Here is a 27,202-nt window from a genome sequence, read left to right as displayed (position 1 = left end):
TATATCAAACACTTTTATTTTCAGAGCAGAAAACCAACAAGAAGACACAACCCACCTCGGCTGCGCAGGACATTTTAGTTAGCTGAGGGGGAGAGAACGCTTTTCTAACAGCCAAACCAGGCCATGGAAGGAAATGACCCCTCTGTTAAAAAAAAGAACCAGCTCCAACCCCATCGAACTCCTACCAAGAACCAGCCGCTTTATAAAAGGGGGCAATGAGTCGGAGCCGTGATGGGTTGGTGGCCAGGGGGCTTCCTGAGACCCCCAGAGGATTTCTTCAAGGATCTGACAGCGGCAACCAGCGAATTTGCTCTCCCAGGAGGCCTTGGCAGGAGCGAAGGCAGGATCCATCCTCTTCCGCTACACAACATTCTTCAGGTTGCCTGCAAACATTATTATTATTATTATTATTATTATTATTATTATTATTATTATTATTATTAATTCAACATATACACCGCCGCATACCCGGAGGTCTCAGGGCGGTTCACAACAAGACCACAACATATAAAATCAAACCAAAAGTAATAACCCAATAACCCCCATAAAGCCACATTCTAAAAGGGTGTTGGATGTCAGTAAGATCTGTTGGTTTCTGCTTTCCTTCACTGTGCAGCGAAAGGGCTTGTCACGAGACAGGTGTTTACATTCCACAGTCTGTACTGTTGGAGTTTCTCACGGGAAAGGGAGACTGGATGTGACGTACACTGGTTTCCTGTTTTTCACTGTGTGATTCTCTCCAAGCTGTCGAGGAGAGAGGATGCATTATCTGCTCCGGCAGAGGCAAGATGTCTTTCTGTAATATATCAGCTTTGAACTGTAAATAAAGCAATATAGAGTATGTAGTACGTACTCCTCATCCTTCCGCTGGGCACGGAACTCTGCTTTACACCAACACGTGGTTATGGGCCCAGGAGTCGAATCGGAGTGCCGGCAAAGGATCGGAATGCGGAGGGACAGATCGGATCGGAATCTGCTCTGCGCGTAAACATGATTGATGAGGTATGTACTACTGCTCCGGGCAGCCTGCCAGCTTCCAGTTAATGGCTTTATGGCTGGACTTTGAACTTTTAAAGCCGTTTTGCCGGGAATACGCAAAGGGCTCCCAGGCACAAGTTACTATGCTGGGGAAATCGAAAGTAACTTTTAAAAGCGCCTTTGGAATGAAGGCAGCTGCAGCAGTGACGCAGCAAGATTTAAAGCAGCATATATGACGCTGAAGGCTAATGCCAGAGTCATGATGGCCCTTCAGTATGCTTGTGGGATTCCTAAGCTCAACAAGAAAAATTATGCGGACTGGGTTTTGTATGCAGAGGCAATTCTGCGGAAAGAGGGTTTGTTTGAGGTGATTACAGAAACCCCCCCAGCTCCAGTTACAGATGCATGGAAAGCTAAGGATTCCAAAGCACGGGGAACACTTACATTGATAGTATCCCCAGAAGAGCTCTGTCTATTGCGTGATAAGACCTCAGCCAGAGAGATTTGGGAATCTTTGAGAGAGGCTCACTTAAGGACAGAAGCTGGATCTACTATGTTTTACTTTAACAAGCTGCATAATATGGCTCTTGCTGAAGGTGGAGATGTGCGTTTACATCTGATGGAGATGCAAAATCTGAGACATGAGCTGCAACAGAGAGGACTCAACTTTCCAGAGGCTGTGTATTCTTTCATGATACTACAATCTTTGGGTTCAGGTTGGGAGTCTGTTGCAACCCAGATTGCTGTGCAGCCAACAGCTCAGCTGACAGTGGACTTTGTTACTGCCGTGATTCAGAATGAAGCAGATCGCCGGGGTGCTAGCTGCATGGGCAAGGGGGAGTCTTCACAGACGTCATCCCATAGTGCAGTGGAACCACCAGATGGCGCCAAAGCTTTGAAGGCAGTGAAATGCTACTCATGTGGACGTCTAGGCCATATGAAGAGGGAATGCAGATATCCCAGGGCCAAGACAGAGCAGCGCAGCGAAAGCTCATCGCGTGGAAAAGGCCGAGGCAAAGGCAAAGGTCCGGTGTCTAGGACAACGCAGCACAAGGCTATGGTTTCACGCTTCACTCCAAAGGTTGCAGAGGTCCAGAAGAAGTCTAGATCTTTCTTCGTTGTTGATTCGGCGGCGACCCACCACATGTGCAATGATAAGAGACTGTTTGTGTCTTTTACACCGCAGGAAGGTGCGATTCACCAGGTGGATGACCACACTATTCCCAGTAAAGGCTACGGAACTGTTGTTCTTCACAGTTTGGACTTATCGATACAGAATGTCCTATACGTGCCAGACGCCAAACATAATTTGCTCAGCGTTGGACAGCTAATTGAGCGGAACATTGACGTGTCCTTCAAGAACAAGAAGTGCATCATCACAAAGAAAAATGACTATGAATTGCATGCTGAATATGTTGATCGTTTGTTTGTTTTGTATTATGATGATGTTGTGCAGGATGACACTTGTTGCATTGCAGGTTCTAACAAAAGTTTGCATGCAGAATGTATTCATGATTTTCATCGAAAATTTGGTCATTTGCATTTTGAGGCAGTATCTAAAATGCCTGCCTTGGTTGAAGGTATGACTATTAAACCCTGCAAGTACCACATGAAGTGCAAAGCATGCGCAGCAAACAAGGTGAAAATGGCTGCGAAAGGTAAGGTGTCTAGTAGGCAAGCTACGGAACCATACCAAATTGTTCTTGCTGATTTGGTTGGACCACTATTGCCCTCTTTGGGTGGAAATAGGTACTTCATGGTTCTCATTGATGCATTTTCTAGATATATTTTTGTGTACAATCTCAAGCAGAAATCAGAGGCTTTTCCTAGGTTCAAGGAATTCTGTGCTTGGTTGGAAAATGTGCATGGTAAGAAGATAAAGACTCTTTTCAGTGATCGCGGGGGAGAATTCACTTCTCAGCAGTTTGAAGCTTTTCTGACTGAGAAAGGAATTCAACACGATTTGTCTAGTCCTCGCTCGCCATGGCAGAATGGACTTGCGGAACGGGCAAATCAGACATTGCTTCAAGGGTTAAAAACCTTGCTGCATGATGCCAATCTTCCAGAGAGTTATTGGGCCGAATCTCTCTCGTGTTTTGTTTACAGTTACAATCGCAGGTTATCTTCAGCGATTGGTTGTACCCCCTATGAGAAGATGTTTGGCAAGAAGCCATACATCAAACACATGAAAATTTTTGGTTCTGACATGTGGGTTCATTCACCACAAAACTCCAAGTTAGACAAGCGTGGATTGCATGGTATCTTTCTAGGTTATCAGAAAGGGTCTTACAGAATAATGATGACTGACTCTAAGACAATTAAGCTCACGAGAAGTGTTGAGTACAATGCAAAGTGGGGGGAGAATGTGGGAATTTTCCAATGTTATCCTGATGACAGTGATGAGACTGAGGATAGTCAAAAGCAACCACAACAACCCACACCCACTGATGAAGGTTCTGAGTCTGAATCTGAAACTGAATCAGGTGATTCAGAGGATTTCAAGAGTGCGAAAGCCTCTATGCGACCCTCTGAATGCTCTGATCGAGAAGAATTGGAGGAACCATTGTTCACAATAGGTCGTTTTTCTCCTAAGAAGGAAGAGGAGAATGTTGAAGACTTAAGGCTAATTCGTAGGTCACAGAGAGCCACAAAAGGCAGACCTCCAAAGAGATTTGCTGATGAGTTTGCTACGATAGCAGTAACAGCTGTTAAAAGCTCCAAGAAGGTATTTGAACCTTCAAGTTTCCAAGAAATCCAGGATTTGGATTCAAAGGAAGCTGAGCCATGGTTAAATGCCATGAAGGCTGAGCTTGATTCCTTAGAAAGGAACAAAACATGGGAGCTAGTTCCAGTAGTTCCAGGAATGAAACTGCTTGGAAGCAAATGGGTCTTCAAAGCGAAGACAGATCAAAATGGCAAGATAGTCAGACACAAAGCCAGATTGGTAGCCAGAGGTTTTGCACAGGTACCAGGTGAAGACTATCACGAGACCTACTCACCCACAGTGAGGTATGAAAGCATTAGGCTTATGCTCAAGCTAGCTGCAGAGGAAAATCTACACATTAGTCACCATGATATTAATACAGCTTTTCTGTACGGATCTCTAGATGAATCACTTTATATGCTTCCACCTGATGGCGTACAGGTAAAACAGGGATTTGTTTGTGCTCTGAAGAAATCCCTTTATGGTCTCAAACAAAGTGCACGGTGTTGGCACACAAAACTCACTGAAGTATTGTTTTCTCTAGGTTTTCAGCAAGGGAAAGCTGATCCATGTGTGTTTGTCAAAGAGGAGGGGCAAAAGAAACTGTACTGTTTGTTTTATGTTGATGATTTATTATTCTTTTGGAAAGATGTCGCAATGTACAATAACGCCCTAGCTCAACTGAAAGAGCACTTTGACATGAAAGATCTTGGTGAGGTAAACAACTACCTATCTCTGGAAATAGAGAGAGATCAAGATGGTAACATTCTAGTACACCAGTCACGGAAAATTGCTGATGTGTTAAGCAAACTAAACCTGATGGATGCTAACCCTGTAGACACACCGATGACAACAGGTTATCAGGTAGATGACACTGAAGAAGCATTTTCTGACACTACACTGTACAGAAGTGTGCTAGGCAAGCTAAACTTCATTGCCAGATGTTCAAGACCAGACATTGCTGTTAGCTGTAATTTGCTAAGCAGACAAGTCAACAATCCTAGTGTCAAGGATTGGAAAGCTCTGAAACGCATAGCGCGGTATTTGAAAGGCACTATGCATTACAGACTGAGATTTAACAATCAGAAGTCTGGTGGTCTTGAAATATTTGCAGATGCAAGTTTTGGAAGTGACACTACAGACAGGAAAAGTACGTCTGGAGTTTGCTACATGTACAATCAGGGTCTGTTTGATTGGTCATGCAAGAAGCAAACAACAGTTAGCTTAAGTACTTGTGAAGCTGAACTGAATGCACTGTCATATTCACTTAAGGATTGTGAATGGTTAATACAATTGTGCAAAGATATGAAAATTCCTGTCAAATGTCCAATCCAGGTTTACCAGGACAACAAAGCATGTTTGGCTTTGCTGAAGTCTGAAGGTTGTAAGCAAAGCACGAAGCACTTGCAATTAAAGTTGCAGCATGCTAGGGAATGTATTCAGAAGGGACTCGTAACGGTGTCCTATATGCCAGGTAATGAAATTCCTGCTGATGTATTGTCCAAGATTGTATCAAGGGATCAACACTGTACCTATGTGCAGAAGTTGGGTTTGTACTGATATTGTACGAACACGCTGCCCAGTGATGTTCACAGAAAGGGGGAGGATGTTGGTTTCTGCTTTCCTTCACTGTGCAGCGAAAGGGCTTGTCACGAGACAGGTGTTTACATTCCACAGTCTGTACTGTTGGAGTTTCTCACGGGAAAGGGAGACTGGATGTGACGTACACTGGTTTCCTGTTTTTCACTGTGTGATTCTCTCCAAGCTGTCGAGGAGAGAGGATGCATTATCTGCTCCGGCAGAGGCAAGATGTCTTTCTGTAATATATCAGCTTTGAACTGTAAATAAAGCAATATAGAGTATGTAGTACGTACTCCTCATCCTTCCGCTGGGCACGGAACTCTGCTTTACACCAACAAGATCAACCAAAGGCCTGGTTTAAAAGGAACCTTTTTGCCTGGCGCCTCAAGGTGTATAATGAAGGCACCAGGCAAACTTCCTTGGCGAGAGCATCCCAGAGACGGGGAGCCACTGCAGAGAAGGCCCCGTTCTCGTGTTGCCACCCTCAGGACCTCTCAAGGAGGAGGCACAGGAAGAAGGGCCTCACAAGATGACCTTAGGTTCCGGGTAGGTTCATATGGAAAGAGGCGGTCCTTGAGGTATTGCGGTCCTGAGCCATTTAAGACTTTATATGTCAAAACCAGCACTTTGAATTGGGCCCAGAAACTAATCGGTAGTCAGTGCAGCCAAACCAGGATCGGTGTAATATGCTCAAACCGTCTTGCTCCAGTGAACAACCTGGCTGCTGAATTCTGCACCTGCTGAGGATTCCAAATCATCTTCAAAGGCAGCCCCACGTATAATGCATTGCAGTAATCTAACCTTAAGGTTACTAGAGCATGTTGTTGTTGTTTAGTCGTTTAGTTGTGTCCGACTCTTCATGACCCCCTGGACCAGAGCACGCCAGGCCCTCCTGTCTTCCACTGCCTCCCGCAGTTTGGTCAGACTCACGTTTGTAGCTTTGAGAACACTGTCCCACCATCTCGTCCTCTGTCATCCCCTTCTCCTTGTGCCCTCCATCTTTCCCAACATCAGGGTCTTTTCCAGGGAGTCTTCTCTTCTCATGAGGTGGCCAAAGTCTTGGCGCCTCAGCTTCAGGATCTGTCCTTCCAGTGATCACTCAGGGCTGATTTCCTTAAGAATGGATGCGTTTGATCTTCTCGCAGTCCATGGGACTCTCAAGTCTCCTCCAGCACCATGATTCAAAAGCATCAATTCTTCGGCGATCAGCCTTCTTTATGGTCCAGCTCTCACTTCCATACATCACTACTGGGAAAACCAGAGCTTTAACTATACGGACCAGAGCATAGACAACAGTAATTTGGCTATCCCTGTCCAGATAGGGCAGGGATAGCCAAATTGGGCCCAGAAACTAATCGGTAGCCAGTGCAGTCGGATCAGGATCAGTGAAACCGTCGGGTAAGCAACTTGGCTGCTGAATTCTGCACTAGCTGGAGTTTCCGAACCGTCTTCAGAGGCAGCCTGGCATTTAAGGCATTGCAGTGATCTAACCTTGAAGTCACCGGAGCATAGACAACAGTAGTTAGGCTATCCCTGTCCAGATAGGGGCGTAGCTGGGCCACCAGCCGAAGCTGATGGAAGGCACTCCGGGCCACTGAGGCCACCTGGGCAACATTCGCAAAGCCCTCCCTTTTACCTGGGGAAGAAAGGCGGGAGGTTTTTTAAAGGAGGGGCTGGAGCAATTCTTTAGCTGAGACTCCTGCACTGCAGGGGATTGGACTAGATGGCCCCAGGGACCCCTTCCACCTCTACAATCCCATCTGGAGACACTGGTGTCAGGAGTGCGTGCAGGAGCCAGGCCCTGTGACCAGTAGGGCTTCGCAGGACTGGGGCTTTCCTAAGTTTGTTCTGAAGAGGCAAGGCGCAACTGCACAGGTGAGGCTGCTTGGTAACTCACAGCACCTTGTGGCAAGAGCCGGGAAGAGCTATAAGGTCAGTATTTCCCTTCGGCTTTTTGCCACAGCAACACGTTCCCTGCGTTGTTGTGTTTAGTCCTTTACTCCTTGATCCTCAGACCCCTGCCTTCGGCCTTCGTGACTCCTTGCCCCTTGATCCTCGGACCCTTGACTTCGTGACTCCTTGCTTCTTGATCCTCGGACCCTTGACTTCGTGACTCCTTGCTTCTTGATCCTCGGACCCTTGACTTCGTGACTCCTTGCTTCCTGACCCTTGGCTTCCTGACTCCTTGCCTTCTGACCCTCGGACTTTTGGCTTCCTGACTCCTGGCTTCTAGCTCCCCGTTCCTGCTCCCTCCCCACCATCTTGCCCCCGGTCCCGACGTCCCCAGCCAGGACTTCGATCACCCATGAACTGGACTGTGACAACTGGGACTTGATCCCTTCTGCGCACAATTGAGGTGCTCTGCCAGGGGGCGGCGCCCCTGTGCTGGAAGCCAAGCTCGTTGGCAACCGGCAACCTCCTTCTCCCAGGAGAGGAGGGCAGGACTCACCTTTAATGCAGCCCAGGATTTCTTGGATTCTCTGCGGCTCGTTACGGTCCAGCCTGCAGCTTGGTGTAACTTCCAAGACGTAATCAGGGCCGTATTCCGTGAAGTACTGCCAGAGGAGGAAGGAAAGGGTGAAGGAAGGAAACAGGAGCCGCTCCTGGCAGATCTAAGTGAGGCAAGGCGCACCCAGGGTGGTAACCCATGTTGCATGCGAGCCTCTGACTTCACAAGCAAAGGGCTGTTTCCTCTCCCTGGGAAAAGAAACATACCCTCTTGCCCTAATCATCCACCGACCTTACATATGGCAAACTCTTATACAATAATAATAATAATAATAATAATAATAATAATAATAATAATAATAAATTTATTTACACCCCGCCCATCTGGCTGGGTTCCCCAGCCACTCTGTGCGGCTTCCAACCAAATATTCAAAACATTACGGCATCAAACATTAAAAACTTCCCTAAACAGGGCAGCCTTCAGTTGTCTTTTAAAAGTAAAATAGCTGCTTATTGCCTTGACATCTGCTGGAAGAGCGTTCCACAGGGCAGGCGCCACCACCGAGAAGGCCCTCTGCCTGGTTCCCTGTAACCTCACTTCTTGCAGGAAGGGAACGGATTAATTCATTTTGCATTACTTTCTATGGGAAAGCGGGCCTCGGTTTTGGAACGCTTTGGTTTTTGAATGGTGTTCCGTAACGGATTAAGTTTGAGAACCAAGCTACCACTGTATTCTTACTGAGGTCCACTTCCAAGAGCCTTCTGGCAGTTCCCCTAATGTGAGAAGCGAAGTCACAGCGAAACAGGCAGAGGGCCTTCTCGGTAGTGGCACCTGTGTTCTGGAATGCCCTCCCATCAGATGCCAAGCAAATAAGCAGCTGTGTTACATTCTGAAGCCATCTGAAAGCTGCCCTGTATTGGGAAGTGTTCAATGCCTGACACTTCACTATTTTTATATATGTTCTGTTGGAAGCCACCCAGAGTGGCAGGGGCAACCCAGCCAGATAGGCGGGGTATAAATAATAAGATTATAATATTATTATTGTTACTAGAAGGACTCTTAGCAAAAGGCTGGGAGGGGTTTCTGCCCAAGAGGAACGGGTCGGTTCTTCTGCGCAGCGAAGGGACCGGCTAGCCAAGGCCTCACCTTGTGATCCGGGATTTCGGAGGGCAGCGTTTTCCCTAAGATGACCGCCGTCAAATACGCCCAGCAGCGAGCCGTGTTGGCGAGATGGTAGCCTCCTGCCTCCAGGAGCGAAGCAGCAGGAAGTCCAGAAAGGGAAGAAAGAGGAGTTAAAGAATGAGTTAAAGAAATTGTATAAAAGCACATTTGTTAAAAAAGCCAGAGGCATTTCTATTAGGTATAGCAGTAGGGGAAGAAATTTCAAAGTGAGACCAAAAACTGTTCATGTATGCAAGAACGGCAGCAAGGACTCTTTTAGTCCCAAACTGGAAGCAACGGGAATTATTGACGATAAAAGACTGGCAGGTGAAGATGACGGAATATGCAGAACTGGCGAAACTGACGGGAAAATCCAAAACCAGCGCGATCAAGCTTTCCAAAAAGACGGGGGTAAATTTGTACAATATTTGTTTTTGGTGTTTTTTATAAATCTTTTTTATTAGTTTTCTAATAAGAACATCCAATTAACAAATCCATCAAATCAAAATCCGATTAAAAAGAATAAAATAAAATAAACAGCCAAATTATTAATTAAAAAAAATGTACAATATTTGAAGGACAATTGCAAACAATTAACAACATCAGCAGGGTTGAGCTAAGACGACTTGTGATGTTAAGGATTCTTACCTTTTTATATTTAATTAGAAACGTGATAATTGGAAGGAATGAAATGTAAATAAGAAGAGGTACAAATGCTATGACAAAGAAAGGAATTATGAAAACCACGAGGCAGGAGGGAGGGAAGTCGACCAGCTCGTACGAGCAAAAACCAATGTGATTAACAAGGATGTATTCAACTATCATGAAATGGAAGCCTGATAAAAATATTATTAAAAAGGTTTTTTCATGTGTGCTAAAACTCAGCCCTCCTGGCCTCCTCCACTCACCTCCTCCCAGGACGAGGGTTGGACGCTGCCATTGCAACACATACTTCAGGCACCGGCCGACCCCTTCGGGGGTCAAGTTGAAGGAGCACATGGGGTCACCAGCGATGGTGTCCGCCCCCAACTGCAGGACGATGGCCTCAGGGCTGAACGCTGCGTAGACCTCCTTCAGGACACTGCAGGGAAAGGAACGAAGGCCCCTGTTACATGGAGAACAGCCAGGCAGGGAGCCACTGGCAGCAGAGGTTAATGTTTATTATTATTATTAATTATTATTTATACCCCGCCCATCTGGCAGGGCTTCCCCAGCCACTCTGGGCAGCTTCCAACAAAACACTAAAATACAATAACCTATTAAACATTAAAAGCTTCCCTGAACAGGGCTGCCTTCAGATGTCTTCTAAAAGTCTGGTAGCTGTTTTTCTCTTTGACATCTCCTGGGAGGGCGTTCCACAGGGTGGGAGCCACCACCAAGAAGGTCCTCTGCCTGGCTCCCTGTAACTTGGCTTCTTGCAGGGAGGGAACCACCAGAAGGCCCTCGGAGCTGGACCTCAGTGTCCAGGCTGGATGATGGGAATGGAGACGCTCCTTCAGGTCTACTGGGCTGAGACCATTTAGGGCTTTCAAGGTCAGCACCAACACTTTGAATTGTGCTCGGAAACGTACTGGGAGCCAGTGTAGGTCTTTCAAGACCGGTGTTATATGGTCTTGGCGGCCGCTCCCAGTCACCATTCTGAAGCTGACCGGACACGGGTTAGAGCTCAATGTTGAGCCTACCAAGTGGCGGTAGCGACGGCGAGTAAGATGTGAAGGAAATAAGCAGCTATCTTATCTTTAAAAGACATCTGAAGGCAGCCCTGTTTAGGGAAGTTTTTAATATTTAATGCTGTATTGTTTTTAACACTTGATTGGGAGCCGCCCAGAGTGACTGGGGAAACTCAGCCAGATGGGCGGGGTAAAAAATAATAAATTACTATTATTAGTTATTATTATTTATGCTAAATATGGCCCTGCTTCCTCGTGGAGCCCGGACGTGTTTCAAAAGCCACAGGGCCGATTCCAGCAGCTCGGCTAGAACAATCTGATTGAGAGACAGAGCGAGTCCCAAGTGTGAGTTATGCCAGGTGGGGCAGAAAAGAGGAACTGCAGGAGAACCACCGAAAACCTTTGCTCCCAAAGGGCCACCGGGTGGTGGGTTCTTACGTCTCGCAGATCTGGAAGTATCTGTCGTCCTGGATGCCGTCTTGAATGGGGACGTTGACGCTGTAGTAACGCCCCTTCCCCAGGCCCACGTCCGTCACATCGCCTGTTCCTGAGCAAGAGGCAGAAGAGAGGGTTTTTTTACTGACTTGGGACCAGGAAGCAGGACTGTGAAGGATGCTTTGTGCCTCAGTGTAGTGATCAGGTGGGAGTGCTATGAGGAATTATGAAACTATGGAGCAAGCCATTTTGTCCGCAATGAAAGCATTGCGTTGACTGGGCTTCAGCCATTGACAATAATTTCTGATCAAATCCCACAAGCCTCTACATTTCTGCCATTTTCTCTGCTGCCCATTTCTCTATACCTGACAGGCACGTATAAGCATTCTAAAACACAGAACAGTTGCTTCACCAGGCATCCTCAGTACATAAAGGTAGTAGTTAGCTTTGATGTACCTTTCCTTGGTTTTGTTAATCTTAGGGCCAGGAAATAGTTTCACATAGAGGTGATAATGCTTTTGAATTCTGGTGCTGGAGGAGACTCTTGAGAGTCCCATGGACTGCAAGAAGATCAAACCTCTCCATTCTGAAGGAAATCAGCCCTGAGTGCTCACTGGAAGGACAGATCCTGAAGCTGAGGCTCCAAGACTTTGGCCACCTCATGAGAAGAGAAGATTCCCTGGAAAAGACCCTGATGTTGGGCAAGATTGAGGGCACCAGGAGAAGGGGACGACAGAGGAAGAGATGGTTGGACAGTGTTCTCGAAGCTACCAGCATGAGTTTGACCAAACTGCAGGAGGCAGGGGAAGACAGGAGTGCCTGGCGTGCTCTGGTCCAGGGGGTCACGAAGTGTCGGACACGACTAAACAACAACAACAATCTTTCCTTGCCATCCTTCCTCTCCTGTTTACGGCCTCTGGGGTTCGCTAAAAGCATTCCTCACGGATTCCTATTTTATTTACTCTGAACTACGTATGCATGCTCAAGTAGGAAATAGTTTCTTTGTAGTTAAAAGGATTTCTTTGATCAACTTTGTACCCACATGGTAGGTTTTTTGAAACGCCCAGAGGACATCTGATTGGTTCTTACAAGCACTGTGTTAAAAGTTCTTTTGTTAATAAAAGGGACCTTGGCCAGAGTGTGACAGATTATTATTGGCACTCCTCCCAGAGTCTTGCTGGTCAAGCCTCGTGTGTATTTTATTAATCAGGGTCCAATCCTTCCTTACTTTTGGAACGCAACACCTCAGGTGGTGCCTGTGGACTGCCCATCGAGGGGCCTCCAGTTGGCCATTACGATAGCAGGATGCTGGCCATCTGGCTTTTCAGGTTCTTATGCCTCTCGGGATTCAGAGAATGATATGAACAGAGAACAGGGGAAATAAACAGTGGGTACTGTTTGTGTATTTACATACACAAAATATAAATATACAAGGTGTATAAAAAACTAATAAGGTAAAAAGGTAAAGGGGGACGCAGGTGGCGCTGTGGGTTAAACCACAGAGCCTAGGACTTGCCGATTAGAAGGTCGGCGGTTCGAATCCCCACAATGGGGTGAGCTCTCATTGCTCAGTCCCTGCTCCTGCCGACCTAGCAGTTCGAAAGCACGTCAAAGTGCAAGTAGATAAATAGGTACCGCTCCAGTGGGAAGGTAAACGGCATTTCCGTGCGCTGCTCTGGTTCGCGAGAAGCGGCTTAGTCATGCTGGCCACATGACCCGGAAGCTGTACACCGGCTCCCTCGGCCAGTAAAGTGAGATGAGCGCCACAACCCCAGAGTCGGTCACGACTGGACCTAATGGTCAGGGGTCCCTTTACCTTTACCTTTAAGGGAAGCAATACTCAAGCACAGTAAAAGAAATAAATAATAATCACTTGCCTGGGAAAAACCCTGGAGAGAACTTATGCAGAGACACCGTCATCACTTTGGAGGTGAAGATGAAGGCATCTTCTACACCTGGGTGGGTGGAAAGAAAGAGAGAGAGAGAAGTGAAATAATTGTGACAGGCTCCTTGCCCATCAGCCGCAGAGTCTAGTCCTGGAGGCCAGAGACCCTATAGCCAGAACAGAAGGGAAGGAAGCTGAAAGACAACACAATCTCATAGCTTTTTTTTGACAGATTTGCAAGCTTGATGGATCAGGGGAATGCTGCGGGGACATAGTGTATCTTGATTTCAGTAAGTCTCTGGACAAAACCCCCCATGATATTATAATAATAATAAATTTTTATTTATACCCCGGCCAAGACCGGGCTCAGGGTGGCTAACAAGAACTAACTTAGTTGGTCTTTAAGGTGCTACTGGAAGGAATTTTTTTTGTTTTGACTATGGCAGACCAACACGGCTACCCATCTGTAATCGAATATAAATACAGTAAAAACATTAAAAACAAAACATCCCCCCCCAAAAAAACCCAAACAAACAGTTGATTAAAATATAATGATGATACAGATGATACAACGGTGGTTGGTTTAAGAGGGGGAGGCGGCGTATAGGAAGGAAGTTGAGCAGTTCGGGGAGTGGTGCAGGAAAAACAACTTACTCCTTAACTTAAATAAAACAAAAGAGATTATTGTGGACTTTAGGAAATGTAAATTGAATATTCAGCCACTCATTATTGAGGGGAAGTGTGTGGAACAGGTCTCAGTGTTTCGTTTTCTGGGAATGGTGTTGAGAGATCGCTTGACCTGGGGAGAAAACAGTAACCTATACCATATGTCTTGGATGTGACACACGGATATTTGCCTTTGCGGGGAGAAACCGAAAGTGGCGTCACTGAGGACTTTGGATTACAATAGGAAAATAAAGAAGAAGAAAAGTAAACATATTTCACACAGAACTACAAACCTGCTTGCTAAATCAATTCAGTGACTGTTAAAAATAAATGAAGGATCAACATCGGAAATGTTTTATTTGGACTATTTGGAATAATTAAGAAATGAAGTATGATATTAGATCATCACTCCCCAAACTTCAGAGCATGGGAAGTTACCCAAAAGATATATAATTTGGCATTGAATATTTGGCTTTTTTATTGTATTATAATTTGGAATGTTTGATTGTGTTTTTATTGGATTGTTAAAATGGAAATTTTTAAACTATATATTATTTAAAATAATAATAATAATACCACCCTTAGTCAATGTATAACCTGTGTACAATGAAATTAACTGAGCCTCCCTCCCCATACACTCAATCTCATTGCACTCTGTGTGCTTGTCGCACAACACACCAACCCTGAAAGTCAGTTGCACTATATTATTTTCCGTTCAGCAGCCTAACAGCCCACAGATAGAAACTGTTTTTTAGCCTATTGATACAGCTGATTAAACTTCTATATCTCCTGCCCAAGGGTAGAAGATTAAAGAGGTGCTGGCCGGGGTGTGAATTGTCCCTGAGAATTTCCCTTGCTCTCCTAAGGCAACGATCCCTTGCGATGTCATCTAGTGGGCTCAGGGGACAGCCCATGATATCATGTGCTGTGTTCACCACCCGCTGTAAATACTTTCTGTCCGTGGCTGTCAAGCCAACGTACCACCCTGTGATACAATATGAGAGGGCACTTTCTATTGTGGACTGGTAGAAGGAGGTCATCAATTGTCGTTTAACGTTGTTCTTTCGCAAGACCCAGAGAAAATGGAGTCTCGGTTGGGCCTTCCTAACCACCTGAGTTACCGTGTTTTTCACTCCATAAGGTGCACCTGACCATAAGATGCACCTAGTTTTTAGAGGGGGAATTCAAGAAAAACAAAATTATTTAAAGGGAGCGCTGAGCAGAGCCTGTATGCATCCCAGGCTCTGCTCAGCGCTCCCTTTCATGAGCCGCGTGGTGTGTGTGTGTGGCTCTTGGGGGCTTTTCCCCAAGGAGGGAGAAGGGAGGCCCTCCCACACTCCGCGCAGCTCTTTAAAGGAGGCGCGGCTCTTGGGGGCTTTTGCGGGAGGTGGGGGAAGGGAGAGAGCCTTGCTCTCTCCCTTCCCCCACCTCCCGCAAAAGCCAGGGATAGCCGCGCGAAGCCTCCGCAGGGCAGCGGGATGAGTGCGGAGGCTTTGTGCCACTAAGGCAGAAGCTAAAACTGCTAGAGGGAGCACTGCGCAGCACTCTCTCTAGCTGTTCTGGCTTCTGGGGCAGCCCGCGAAGCCTCCGCAGGGCAGTGGGGAGCCTTCATCCCGCTGCCCTACGGAGGCTTCGCGGGCTACCCCAGAGCTGCTCAGGAGCTTGTCGGGGCTGGCGGGGGAAGCCCGGGTCCGTCCCCCCCCCAGCCCCAGGGACCACACATTCACTCCATAAAACGCACAGACATTTCCCCTTAGTTTTTAAGAGGAAAAATGTGCGTCTTATGGAGCGAAAAATACAGTGTACTCTTTCTCCAAGTAAGGTCTTCGCTAAGGTAAACTCCCAGGAATTTAAAGGGAGAGACTCTCTCCACACAACACCCCCTGATATACAATGGGGCTAGTTCCCCTCTCTCCCTCCGAACGTCCAACACCATCTCCTTTGTCTTGCTAATATTTAGGTGCAAGTTATTCTCTAAGCACCACGTAGAAAAAACACAACAAACCAAAGCAGCAGGGACAAGTCAAGCCAGGTCAACCCGTGTGTAGGAAGGAACCTTACCATCCCCGTGATGCAGATCTAAGTCCACATAGAGAACGCGGCCAAATTTCTGCCGGAGCCGCAAGATGCCCAGGACGGCGTCGTTCAGGTAGCAGAAGCCGGAAGCTTCGTCCCTGCAAACAAAGCATGATAGGTGAAATGTGAAGGTTCAGAAGCTGCCAAACAAAGCTGGCCTCAAGCCAAGAACGTGGCGCTCTTCGCCGCTCCGGCAGATTTTGTAGAGGAAAATTAGGCATAGGGAGAGGAAGAAGTTATAGTGACATTAATCTTATAGTGATATAAGATTTCGGATAAAATATCCAGTTAGAATCCTGGGAAAGGTTGTGGAAGGAAGGTATCAATTTTACTGCAGGCAGCGCACTTGAAGAAAATGTTATGAAAATGATGTACTGATGGTATTTAACACCAGCTAAATCGGCTAAAAGGGACGCGGGTGGCGCTGTGGGTAAAAGCCTCAGTGCCTAGGGCTTGCCGATCGAAAGGTCGGCGGTTCGAATCCCCGCGGCGGGGTGCGCTCCCGTTGCTCGGTCCCAGCGCCTGCCAACCTAGCAGTTCGAAAGCACTCCCGGGTGCAAGTAGATAAATAGGGACCGCTTACTAGCGGGAAGGTAAACGGCGTTTCCGTGTGCTGCGCTGGCTCGCCAGATGCAGCTTTGTCACGCTGGCCACGTGACCCGGAAGTGTCTCCGGACAGCGCTGGCCCCCGGCCTATAGAGTGAGATGGGCGCACAACCCTAGAGTCTGGCAAGACTGGCCCGTACGGGAAGGGGTACCTTTACCTTTTAAATTGGCTAAAATGTACAAGACAACTAATGCGTACTGGAAATGTAAAGAAAAGGAAGGTATCTTCTACCACATGTGGTGGTCTTGCAAAGAGGTAAAGGCTTTCTGGGAAATGGTATATAATGAGTTAAGGAAAATGTTTAAAAATACTTTTGTTACAAAACCTGAAGTCTTTTTACTGGGTAAAGTGTATGAAGAGATACCAAGGGAAGATAAAAGACTATTTAGGTATGTGACAACTGCTGCGTGAATTATTTTAGCCCAAAAATGAAAACAACAAGAAGTACCAATGAAAGAAGAGGGGCAGATGAAGACGATGGACTTTGCAGAACTGGCGAAGCTGGCAGGAAAAATCCGAAACCAGCACGATCAAGTATTCCAGAAGTACTGGAGTAAATTTATACGGTATTTGAAAGATTATTGCAAGCAATTAAACATCAGCAGCAGGGTTGCCCGATGACTTGCAAGGAGAAGTTTTCTACCTTCCTATATTTATTTAAATTTTTAGCCATTTTGTAACGAGTGTCATTAGAATTGGAAAATGCATAAAATGCTATGATGTAAAGGTTAAATTTGAAAGCCGTGAGACGGGAGGGAAGGAAGTCGACAGGCTCTAGACAGCTAAAGTGGATAATAATGATGTGATTAAAAGGTAAAGTTAAAGGGACCCCTGACAATTAGGTCCAGCCATGGCCAACTCTGGGGTTGCGGCACTCATCTCGCTTTACTGGCCGAGGGAGCCGGCGTACAGCTTCTGGGTCATGTGGCCAGCATGACTAAACCGCTTCTGGCGAACCAGAGCAGCGCACGGAAACACCGTTTGCCTTCCCACTAGAGTGGTACCTATTTATCTACTTGCACTTTTGAGGTGCTTTCAAACTGCTAGGTTGGCAGGAGCAGGGACCGAGCAACGGGAGCTCACCCCGTCGCGGGGATTTGAACCGCCGACCTTCTGATCGGCAAATCCTAGGCTCTGTGGTTTAACCCACAGCGCCACCTGCGTCCCAATGATGTGATTAGATATCGATAAATGGAAATCTCATAAAAATTATAAATATATATAGTGACAAACCAGAAGACGGAACATTTTTGATGGCAAGTCTCCTCCTCTGGTAGGCAAGAGGAACATTCCCAGAGCTGTTTAGCTAGCTGAGAGGAAATATGATAGACATCTTCAGGTATCTCAAGGGGGCTGCCCCATGGAAGATGGAGCAAGCTTGCTTTTCTCTGTTGAGATTCTGACTCAACATCAGGAAGAACTTTCCGACATTAGGAGCCCTTCGACCGCAGAACAACCTCCCTCGGACGCTGGTGGGAGTTTTAAAAATTATTATTAGGTTTTTACATTAGCAGGATTATTGTAGTAACCTGTAGTTTTATAAGAGTATCTATTTACAGTCAATAAATCAAACGAGCAAGTCAAATGAATTTGGATATGCGGAAGGTATTAAAAAATAAATTTAAGGAACTGTAGAAAGAGGGGGAAGGAAGTCAAGTTTTGAAATGTTAAATGGATTGTAAAACAAATGAAATGTATAAATTTGAAAAGCATAAATAAAAAATTATTAAGTTTTTACAAAAGGTTTAAGGTGTGTGAAAGTGAAACGGACAGAACGACAAACAACCAAAACAGGCAAATGAAGGACAATCAAATTTTGAATCAATGGCAAGTAGGTTCCAAATCTATGTCAAATTTAGAGGTTGGAGGGACACCTGTCATGGATGCTTGAGATTCCTGCCTTGCAGGCGGGTTGGAATAGATGACCACTGGGATTCCTTCCAACTCTACAGTCCTGTGATTTTGTGATTCCTCTCCCCGCAGGCCTGACGGATGGCAAGGTAGAATAGGCCTAACAGGCTCTGGGAGAATCAACAAGACAAGGCAGAACTTCCTTACTTCTTAGCGTGATGCCAGCCTCCGGGCCAGTTGATGGCAATCTGGCAGTCGCCATTCACCAAACACTGGGCAGCTGTGATGGTGGCTCCTCCCACGGCGGCCGCGTAGTCAAAGATCCCTTCAGAGGTCGGGCAGTCGTAACCTGGAGGGAGCAGGAGAAAGGGGTGAGCACGATAGAAGACTCAGAGACACCAGGTGTATATTTTTATTATTTGGACCATTTTCCCATTTTAATTGCGTTTAACCTTTTACAGTGGGGCCTTGGTTCTCAAACGCCTTGGTACTCAAACAACTTGGAACCCAAACACTGCAAACCCGGAAGTAAGTGTTCCGGTTTGCGAACTTTTTTTGGAAGCTGAACTTGCTCTGCTTTGAGTGTTACGCTGAGGCCTGTCTGGTTTTGCTATTTATTTTGCGTTCTTGTGGCTCTTTTTTTTTTTTTTCGTTTTTGTGACCGTGTAGAACCCAGTTGTTTCCAGCTGTAATGCTTTAAGAGAATATGAAAAAAGGGTTATAAATAGGTAAAAACTTAATGGTAAGGATTTGCTGAACCAATAATTTGAAGTGGAATACAAAAAAGGGAGGTATGACGAGGTCTGGGAAACAAGCTAAAGGAAAATAAGCAATGGAAAATCTGTGTGTTTTTAACTATTTTTATTTTGTATTTTTGTTTTTTTTTTCATTTTTATTGTAATACTTTAAAAAATCTTAATATCTTATAAAAAAAATAGAACCCAGTTCCACTCCTGATTGATTGATTGTGTGACTGCAGTAACATCGTTTATTCCAGAGGGATACGTAAGCAGAGGTACGATTGTACTTCTTAATTGTATTTCAGTTCGACAATTACTTTGATAAAATACGTATTTTGTTATGCGCAAATGGCTTTATTATTATTATAAACTCCATCTCCTCAGAGTCTTGCAGAAGAACAATGTCAATCAACATCTGATGATCTCCTTCTACCAGTCCACAATAGAAAGTGTCCTTTCCTACTGCATCACGGTGTGGTACGCTGGTTTGACATCATCTGATAGGAAGTGCCTACAGAGGGTGGTGAATACAGCACAAGATATTATGGGCTGTCCCGTGAATCCGCTGGATGAAATAGCAGAAGAACGTGGCCTCAGGAGAGCGAGGAAAATTCTCAGGGATGATTCACACCCTGGCCGGCACTTTCTTGATCTCCTGCCCTCAGGCAGTAGATACAGAAGCAGGATTAGTTGCGCCAACAGGGTAAAGAACAGCTTCTATCTGTGGGCTGTTAGGCTCTGAATGAAAAGATAACAACAGGGCAACGGACTTTCGGGTTTGGTGGGTGTGCGTCAGTAAACGAGGGGAATTAAGACTTAGAGAGTTGAGTGGGGGGTGCTCGTGTAATCTCACTGTATACAAGTTGTACAAGTGACAATAAAGTATTTCAATTCAATTTAGATACCTGTTAGGTCCATAAATTTCCATAGAGCATATATTCCACACAAAAAACAGTGACCATTTGTTGTTGACAAAGGACAGATGGACATATAAAGGGCCCCATGACCTCCAGTAGATTAAGGGAAGGCATCCCCAACCTTCGGCCCTCCAGATGTTTTGGACTACAATTCCCATCATCCCATCATTCCCATCATCCCTGACCACTGGTCCTGTTAGCTAGGGATCATGGGAGTTATAGGCCAAATCATCTGGAGGGCCGCAGGTTGGGGATGCCTGGCTTAGGGCCTCATCAAACCTAAATCCGGTCCTGGCTGTGGGCCAGATCTTGGCACCCCAAGCCTGGCAGCAGATCTTCCCTGGCCCCTTGTCTGGAGTTCTCCAGGAAAAAAACCCAAACGGCCACCTCCTCACCTAGTCCGAATCCCACCGATTCCGGATGGTCATCGTCGCCTTCCTCGCTCACTTTCTGCAGGTGCTGCAGGTAGGCATCAGTGTGGAAGCCAGCCATCTCCTCCATGGAAGCTACTTTGGGCGGGACAATCCTACGGAAATGAAGAACTTGGTGGGTGGGGCAGACCCAGAATATGGAAGGCAGCACCTCAACCGCTCCAAGGACTCGCCCAAACATCCCCTTGCCTTCCTCCTCTGCAAGGAAAACCTGCTCTTTGGCTATAAATTGGAATAAACGGCAATCCATTAAAAAACCCCTAACAGCTGTTTGCTCTGATTGAGCGCCAAAGAGCAGTTTTTTGCTCCGATTAAGCACCAAAGAGCAGTTTTTTGCTCCAACTGAGCACCAAAGAACATTTTTTTGCCCCGATTAAGCACCAAAGAGCGCTTTTTTGCTCCGACTGAGCACCAAAGAGCGCTTTTTTGCTCCGATTGAGCACCAAAGAGTGATTTTTTGCTCCGATTGAGAGCCAAAGAGCGGGGTTTTTTGCTCCAATTGAGCACCAAAGAGCGGTTTTTTGCTCCGATTGAGCACCAAAGAACAGTTTTCCCAGGAGGAAAACCATGGGACAAGAAGAAGGATGGATAATTCTCAAACCGAAAAGGTGTTGGTGCTATGGGATGGGTTAGGAGCAGAAGAGAAGTCCTCTGAGGCTGCCCCTCTGTATCTCCTGGACTACAGCAAAGTTCCCCCCAAGGCAACGTCCCCCTGTTGTTAGTCAAAGAGATCTCAGCTGCTTAGCAAGCATTCTTCCAGAGTTCTGAGAAATGTGGCCTAAAGGAAATATTTTTATCATCAATTTCATTTCTACACCGCTTTATATTTTTCAGGAAAAAATCCAAGAGGTTTGCAACCGGCCTTAAAGCATCAAACAAAACAAAATGCCTCTTTCCAGAACAGGTGAAAGCTGCAGGAGCCCCTGGCAGAGACACCCCTCCTTGCCCAAAAGACCCCCTTGCCCAAGAGACCCCCACCTGCCCCATGGCAAGATGTGCCGCTTGCGCCTACCTCATGTGATCAAGCAGCGAGTAGGATTCGATCAAGGAATGCACCATGCTGGCCTGCAGGGAAAGGGAGGGAGGAAGTAAGCAAGCCAAACCAAACCATCCTCACGGAATCAGAGACCTGAAGCGCTGGAAGGGACACCCGGTGGTCATCTAGCCCAACCCCTTGCAAGGCAGGAATCTCTACCATAGCATCCCTTGTGGGCAGCCACTGGACTTCTGCTTAAAACCCTCTAGGAAGGAGAGGCCATAGAATCGTAGAGTTGGGAGGTATCCTCCCCCCAGGGGTCATCTAGTCCAACCCCCTGCAAGGCAGGAATTCTGTTTTAATTTTTTGTTTTCTTTTCATTTTTTATTTTCAAAACTTCCACAGAAAAGCATAAATATAAGTTGATTTTACATGAGATATTCTTGAGACTGAAACAAATGTTACATTGTACATAAAATTAATTAAAAATCTAAGATACAGTGGATGCTCGGGTTGCGAACGTGATTCGTGCGGGAGGCACGTTCACAACCCGCAGCACCGCGTCTGTGCACGCATGGGTCACGATTTAGTGCTTCTGCGCAATGCCGAAACCCGGAAGTATCCCGATCAGGAATTCGCTTAGGAATTCTGTTTTTAATGTTCTGTTGAAAGCCACCCAGAGTGGCTGAGGAAACCCAGATGGGTGGGGTAGAAAAAGTAAATTATTATTATTATTACTATTATTATTATTATTATTATTGCAGCAAAGGGATCCCTGACGAAGCCCCCCCCCCCCCGCCAAACCCTCTGCTTTAAAACCATCCCACTGTCAAAAGCCTCTTGCCCTGAGGAACTCGCTGAGGACTAGCGCCTGGGGGGGGGGTTGTCTCCCCTTTCCCCATTCATATCCCCCTCCCAGCCCCCGCAGGACTGCCCTCTCCCCCTTCTTTGCTGGCCCAAAGGATCCCGCTGAGGACTAGCGCCTTGGGTGGGGGGGTTGTCACCCCTTTCCTCATGCATACCCCCCCTTTCCAGCCCCCCCCCAGGGACTGCCCTCTGCTCCCCTCCCTTCCAGGCCCAAAGGATCTCGCTGAGGACTAGCGCCTTGGGTGGGTGGGTTGTGTCCCCCCGCCCATGCATATCCTCCCCTTTCCAGCCAACCCCAGGGGCTGCCCTCTAACCCCCCCCCTTGCTGGTCCAAAGGATCCCGCTGAGGACTAGCGCCTTCGGTGTGGGGGTGGGTTGTCTCCTCCCTCAGGTTCCCCTCCCCGCCCCCTTCCTTCCTGGCCCAAAGGATCTCGCTGAGGACTAGCGCCTTGGGTGGGGGGATTGTCCCCCCTTCCTCATGCATACCCCCCCTTTCCAGCCCCCCCCCAGGGACTGCCCTCTGCTCCCCTCCCTTCTCTGGCCCAAAGGATCCCGCTGAGGACTAGCGCCTTGGGTGGGGGGGTTGTCCCCCCTTCCTCATGCATACCCCCCCTTTCCAGCCCCCCCCAGGGACTGCCCTCTGCTCCCCTCCCTTCCTGGCCCAAAGGATCTTGCTGAGGACTAGCGCCTTGGGTGGGGGGGTGGGTTGTGTCCCCCCCCCATGCATATCCCCCCTCTCTCAGGGACTGCCCTCTGCTCCCCCCCTTCTCTGGCCCAAAGGATCCCGCTGAGGACTAGCGCCTTGGGTGGGGGGTTGTCCCCCCCTTCCTCATGCATACCCCCCCCTTTCCAGTCACCCCCAGGGGCTGCCCTCTAACCCCCCCCCCTTGCTGGTCCAAAGGATCCCGCTGAGGACTAGCGCCTTCGGTGTGGGGGTGGGTTGTCTCCCCCCTCAGGTTCCCCTCCCCGCCCCCCCCCCTTCGCTGGCCCAAAGGATCCCGCTGAGGACTAGCGCCTTGGCCCGTGCGCCTCCCCCCCTCGCCCCCCCCCTCGGCCGCGCACCCGCTCGGGGACTTTGCAGAGGGCGTCGCATCGCGCCAGGTACTGGGCGCTGTGCACGTAGACCGGCGGCGGCGGCGGAGGCGGAGGGGCCGCCTGCTCGGCCATGGGCGCCACGGGAACCGCGCTTCCGGGCGCCGGTTGCAGCCCGGGCGCACTTCCGGGACGGGCTTCCTGCCGCCGCGCGGCATGACGGGAGTGGTAGTTCCCCAGGGGAGAAAGGACGCAAGCGAGCGGGGCGAGGGGAGGGGAGGGCGGAGCTGCTGCAAGAGAGGCGGGGCTTCCCCCCCGCTGTTTCTGGCGCAATGATAAAAGAAAGTAAAGTGAAATAATAAAATGAAATAAATACTGTAAGCGAAGCGATGCTCTCCCCGCTCTTTCTGGAGAAATAAAATAAAATAATAAAAAAAGAAAAATAAATGAAATATAAAATATAAAATAAAATATAAAATAAAATAAATAAAATAAAATAAAATAAATCCTGAAAGCAAAGCGATGCTCTCCCTACTCTTTCTGGAGAAATGAAATAAAATAAAATAAAATAAATCCTGCAAGCGAAGCGATGCTCTCCCCGCTCTTTCTGGAGACATAAAATAAAATAAAATAAAATAAATACTACAAGCGAAGCAATGCTCTCCATAGTTTTCAGTTTAGTGATAAATTGTAATTCAGCTCAATCTAGCCCAGCATCCTGTTCTTTCCGTGGTCTACCAGATGCTCGTGAGAAGCCCATAAGCAGGAATGGAGCCTGAGTGGCCTCTCCTCTCCTGTTGCTCCAGAGCTCATCCTGAGGTCAACATCCCTACAGAGAAAAATGCAGGCAGCTGCATTGTTGAGTCTCTATATTGCTGCAAGCTTGGTGTGTGTGTGTGTGTTAGTCTAGATGCCATCCTTTCTCACCCCATACGATGGGAATTCTGCTAGGAAAAATCTATAGTAGAATCTTGGTTCTCGAACGTCTTAGTTGACGAACAAATCGGCTCCCAAACTTCGAAAACCCAGAAATAAGTGTTCTTCCAGAAGTCGAACGTCCAATGCGACTGTCGGCTATTGTTTCTGGGGCACCTGAGCCAATTGGAAGCCGTGCCTTGGTTTTTGAACGTTTCAAAAGTCAAACGGACTTCCGGAACGGATTACGTTCGAGAACCAAGGTACCACTGTGCTTCTAAAATGGTATAATCAACACCAGGGCTTTTTTTTCAGCCAGAATGAGCTAGAACTCTCAAGTTGGCGCCATTGCCGTTTGAAGAGAATGAGGGGGGGTATTCACGATAAGTTCCGGCACCTCTTTTTCTGGAAAAATAGCACTGATTATTGTTATTTTGAACATATGTTTTGCTCCTCCCATCCAGAGGGAACAGGGTTGGGGAAAGCTGTCCAAATTCTTCCAAAATCAAGACACACCCCTAGCCAGGGCATGTTTCAATGCCAAGTTGTGGCAAGTTCTGTGGCATTTATCTGCAATAAACAAGCCCTGGCGTGAAGCCTCTGTTCCAGGAACATGGATTGAGAATCAGCACCCGACATGCACCTTGGGGATTTCCTTGTTCCTGGTCCTTTATTCCCTGTGCCCAGGTGCATAATCTGAGAACAACAGAGTGCTAAAACAGAGTGCCCACAGGTGCTAAAAACTGATACCATAATTGCCTGGTCCTCCATTCTTTCCACTGTGCTGTGTGCTTCTAAAGGCTCAGTTCAGGTAAAATCAGTATACATTCCAGCTGACCTGCCCTCAAGGCCGTGTCCCAACATGACCCAGTAGATGGCTCCCGGCCAACTGTTCTATAAAGTGGCAGAGGCATAAATCAATCAAGGCCATGATTTGATTCCGAAACCACCTGTCGTATAAAAGCCATTGCAAGAAACTGTACTAAAAATCAATAATATTAACTCACAGAATCGCCTAAAAATCAATCATATCAACTTACAGAATCACCTAAAAATCAATCATATCAACTTACAGAATCACCTAAAAATCAATCATATCAACTTGCAGAATCACCAGGCAGTGGTATGCATCACAATACATTGGCAGGCTTATTGCAATCACCTGAAGTTTTATAAGGTGTCAGTCCAGTATACCTGAAGGAGTGTCTCCACCCCCATCGTTCTGCCCAGACACTGAGGTCCAGCACCAAGGGCCTTCTGGTGGTTCCCTCCCTGCGTGAAGTGAGGCTACAGAGAACCAGGCAGAGGGCCTTCTCGGTGGTGGCACCTGCCCTGTGGAACGCCCTCCCACCAGATGTCAAAGAGAAAAACAGCTACCAGACTTTTGGAAGACATCTGAAGGCAGCCCTGTTTAGGAAAGCTTTTAATGTTTGATGCATTACTGTATTTTAATATTTTATTGGAAGCTGCCCAGAGTGGCTGGGGAAACCCAGCCAGATGGGCGGGGTATAAATAATAAATTATTATTATTATTATTATTATTATTATTATTATTAGGGTATATATTTAAAATAGATAGATAAATAAATAAATAAGCAAATTATATTCATTTGAATATACAGAAGACATTAAAAATAAATTTAAGGAGCTGCAGAAAGAGACGGAAGGAAGTCAAGTTTTGAAATGATAAAATGATTGTAAAATTAATGAAATGTATAAAGCCAAAAAGCATATATATATATATATATATATATGGAATGCAGTAGTTTTAATGACACAATGGGACTCACTTCTGAGCAGACGCATAGAGGGTTGGGCTTGAGTCTGCCTGTTGTTTCCCCAGAAGGTGCGTGTAGCACAGGCACAGGCAAACTCGGCCCTCCAGATGTTTTGTGACTACAACTCCCATCATCCATAGCTAACAGGACCAGTGGTCAGGGATGATGGGAATTGTAGTCCCAACACATCTGGAGGGCCAAGTTTGCCTATGCCTTGTGTAGCATAAGCCAGTTGTGGGATTGGGTGGGACCCCATGGGTCATCTAGACTAGCCCCCTGCAAGGCAGGGATCTCAGCTCTCGAATCCAGGACAGGTGGCCATCCAACCGCTGCTTAAAAACCTCCAAGGAAGGAGAGTTCGCCACCTCCCAAGGGAGACCGTCCCGCTGTCCGACGGCTCTTGCTGTCAACTGGGATGTGAGTTCATTAGCAAAGAAAACGGAAAAGGCAGTTCTCTGACCATGTGTAGAATGCCCTTCCCTCTCTGGGTAACTCCAGCCAGCGGATTTCGTTTCTTTAAATTCATATAGCGTTATTCACAGTGCTTTTCTTGGGGGGGGGGGGCCGCAGGGGGAAGCATTCCTCTAAACATTTTGTGAATCTTTGTACTTTTGTCCACTTACTGTATTTATTTCCCCCAATTTGAACCATAAAATGGTGGTTTTCTTGAGTCAAAAGGAGAGTTGTTGTTGTTGTTTAGTCGTTTAGTCGTGCCCGACTCTTCGTGACCCCCTGGACCAGAGCACGCCAGGCACTCCTGTCTTCCACTGCCTCCCACAGTTTGGTCAAACTCATGCTGGTAACTTCGAGAACACTGTCCAACCATCTCGTCCTCTGTCGTCCCCTTCTCCTTGTGCCCTCCATCTTTCCCAACATCAGGGTCTTTTCCAGGGAGTCTTCTCATGAGGTGGCCAAAGTTTTGGAGCCTCAGCTTCAGGATCTGTCCTTCCAGTGAGCACTCAGGGCTGATTTCCTTCACAATGGAGAGGTTGGATCTTCTTGCAGTCCATGGGACTCTCAAGAGTCTCCTCCAGCACCAGAATTCAAAAGCATCAATTCTTCAGCGATCAGCCTTCTTTATGGTCCAGCTCTCACTTCCATACATCACGACTGGGAAAACCATGGCTTTAACAATACGGACCTTTGTCGGCAAGGTGATGTCTCTACTTCTCAAGATGCTGTCTAGGTTTATCATTCCTTTTCTCCCAAGAACCAGGCGTCGTTTAATTTCGTGGCTGCTGTCACCATCTGCAGTGATCATGGAGCCCAAGAAAGTAAAATCCCCCACTGCCTCCATTTCTTCCCCTTCTACATTTTTAAAAAAGAAATAAAGTACAGTGGTACCTCGGGTTACACACGCTTCAGGTTACATACGCTTCAGGTTACAGATTCCGCTAACCCAGAAATAGTGCTTCAGGTTAAGAACTTTGCTTCAGGATGAGAACAGAAATCGCGCGGCAGCCGCGGGAGGCCCCATTAGCTA

The 27,202-nt window shown here is 47.0% G+C and overlaps 1 protein-coding gene across 2 annotated transcripts; it reads right to left on the bottom strand.

The window, feature by feature from the left end:
- HDAC8 (histone deacetylase 8) lies at nucleotides 1-23,210 on the bottom strand. Of its 2 annotated transcripts, none has more exons than XR_003708545.2 (11): nucleotides 23,057-23,210; nucleotides 21,164-21,216; nucleotides 20,116-20,246; nucleotides 18,271-18,412; nucleotides 15,591-15,703; nucleotides 12,856-12,933; nucleotides 10,982-11,090; nucleotides 9,782-9,954; nucleotides 8,859-8,957; nucleotides 7,713-7,818; nucleotides 1-383 (listed from the first exon to the last, which is right to left on the bottom strand). XR_003708545.2 is itself a non-coding variant. In XM_028746335.2 (11 exons), the coding sequence occupies exons 1-11, from the start codon at nucleotides 23,159-23,161 to the stop codon at nucleotides 361-363; spliced, it is 1,128 nt and encodes a 375-aa protein (XP_028602168.2). In that variant the 5' UTR covers nucleotides 23,162-23,210; the 3' UTR covers nucleotides 1-360. The 2 variants fall into 2 exon arrangements, 1 of the variants encoding a protein (XP_028602168.2); XM_028746335.2 differs by having other exon boundaries at nucleotides 8,859-8,953.
- Nucleotides 23,211-27,202: the final 3,992 nt, after the last annotated feature.

The sequence above is a fragment of the Podarcis muralis genome, chromosome 10, assembly GCF_964188315.1.
Source record: "Podarcis muralis chromosome 10, rPodMur119.hap1.1, whole genome shotgun sequence".
NCBI lineage: Eukaryota > Metazoa > Chordata > Lepidosauria > Squamata > Lacertidae > Podarcis > Podarcis muralis.
The sequence above is the reverse complement of the archived record's forward strand: the minus strand, read 5'-3'. Positions and strand labels throughout refer to the sequence as shown.

Coding starts and splice junctions, on each gene's coding strand:
- HDAC8 (XM_028746335.2), bottom strand. CDS start 23,161: ATGGCCGAGCAGGCGGCCCCTCCGCCTCCGCCGCCGCCGCCGGTCTAC. Junction 21,217..23,056: donor TCTGCAAAGTCCCCGAGCGG/GTGCGCGGCCGA, acceptor CTTTCCCTGCAG/GCCAGCATGGTGCATTCCTT. Junction 12,934..15,590: donor AGATCTGCATCACGGGGATG/GTAAGGTTCCTT, acceptor CCACCCACCCAG/GTGTAGAAGATGCCTTCATC.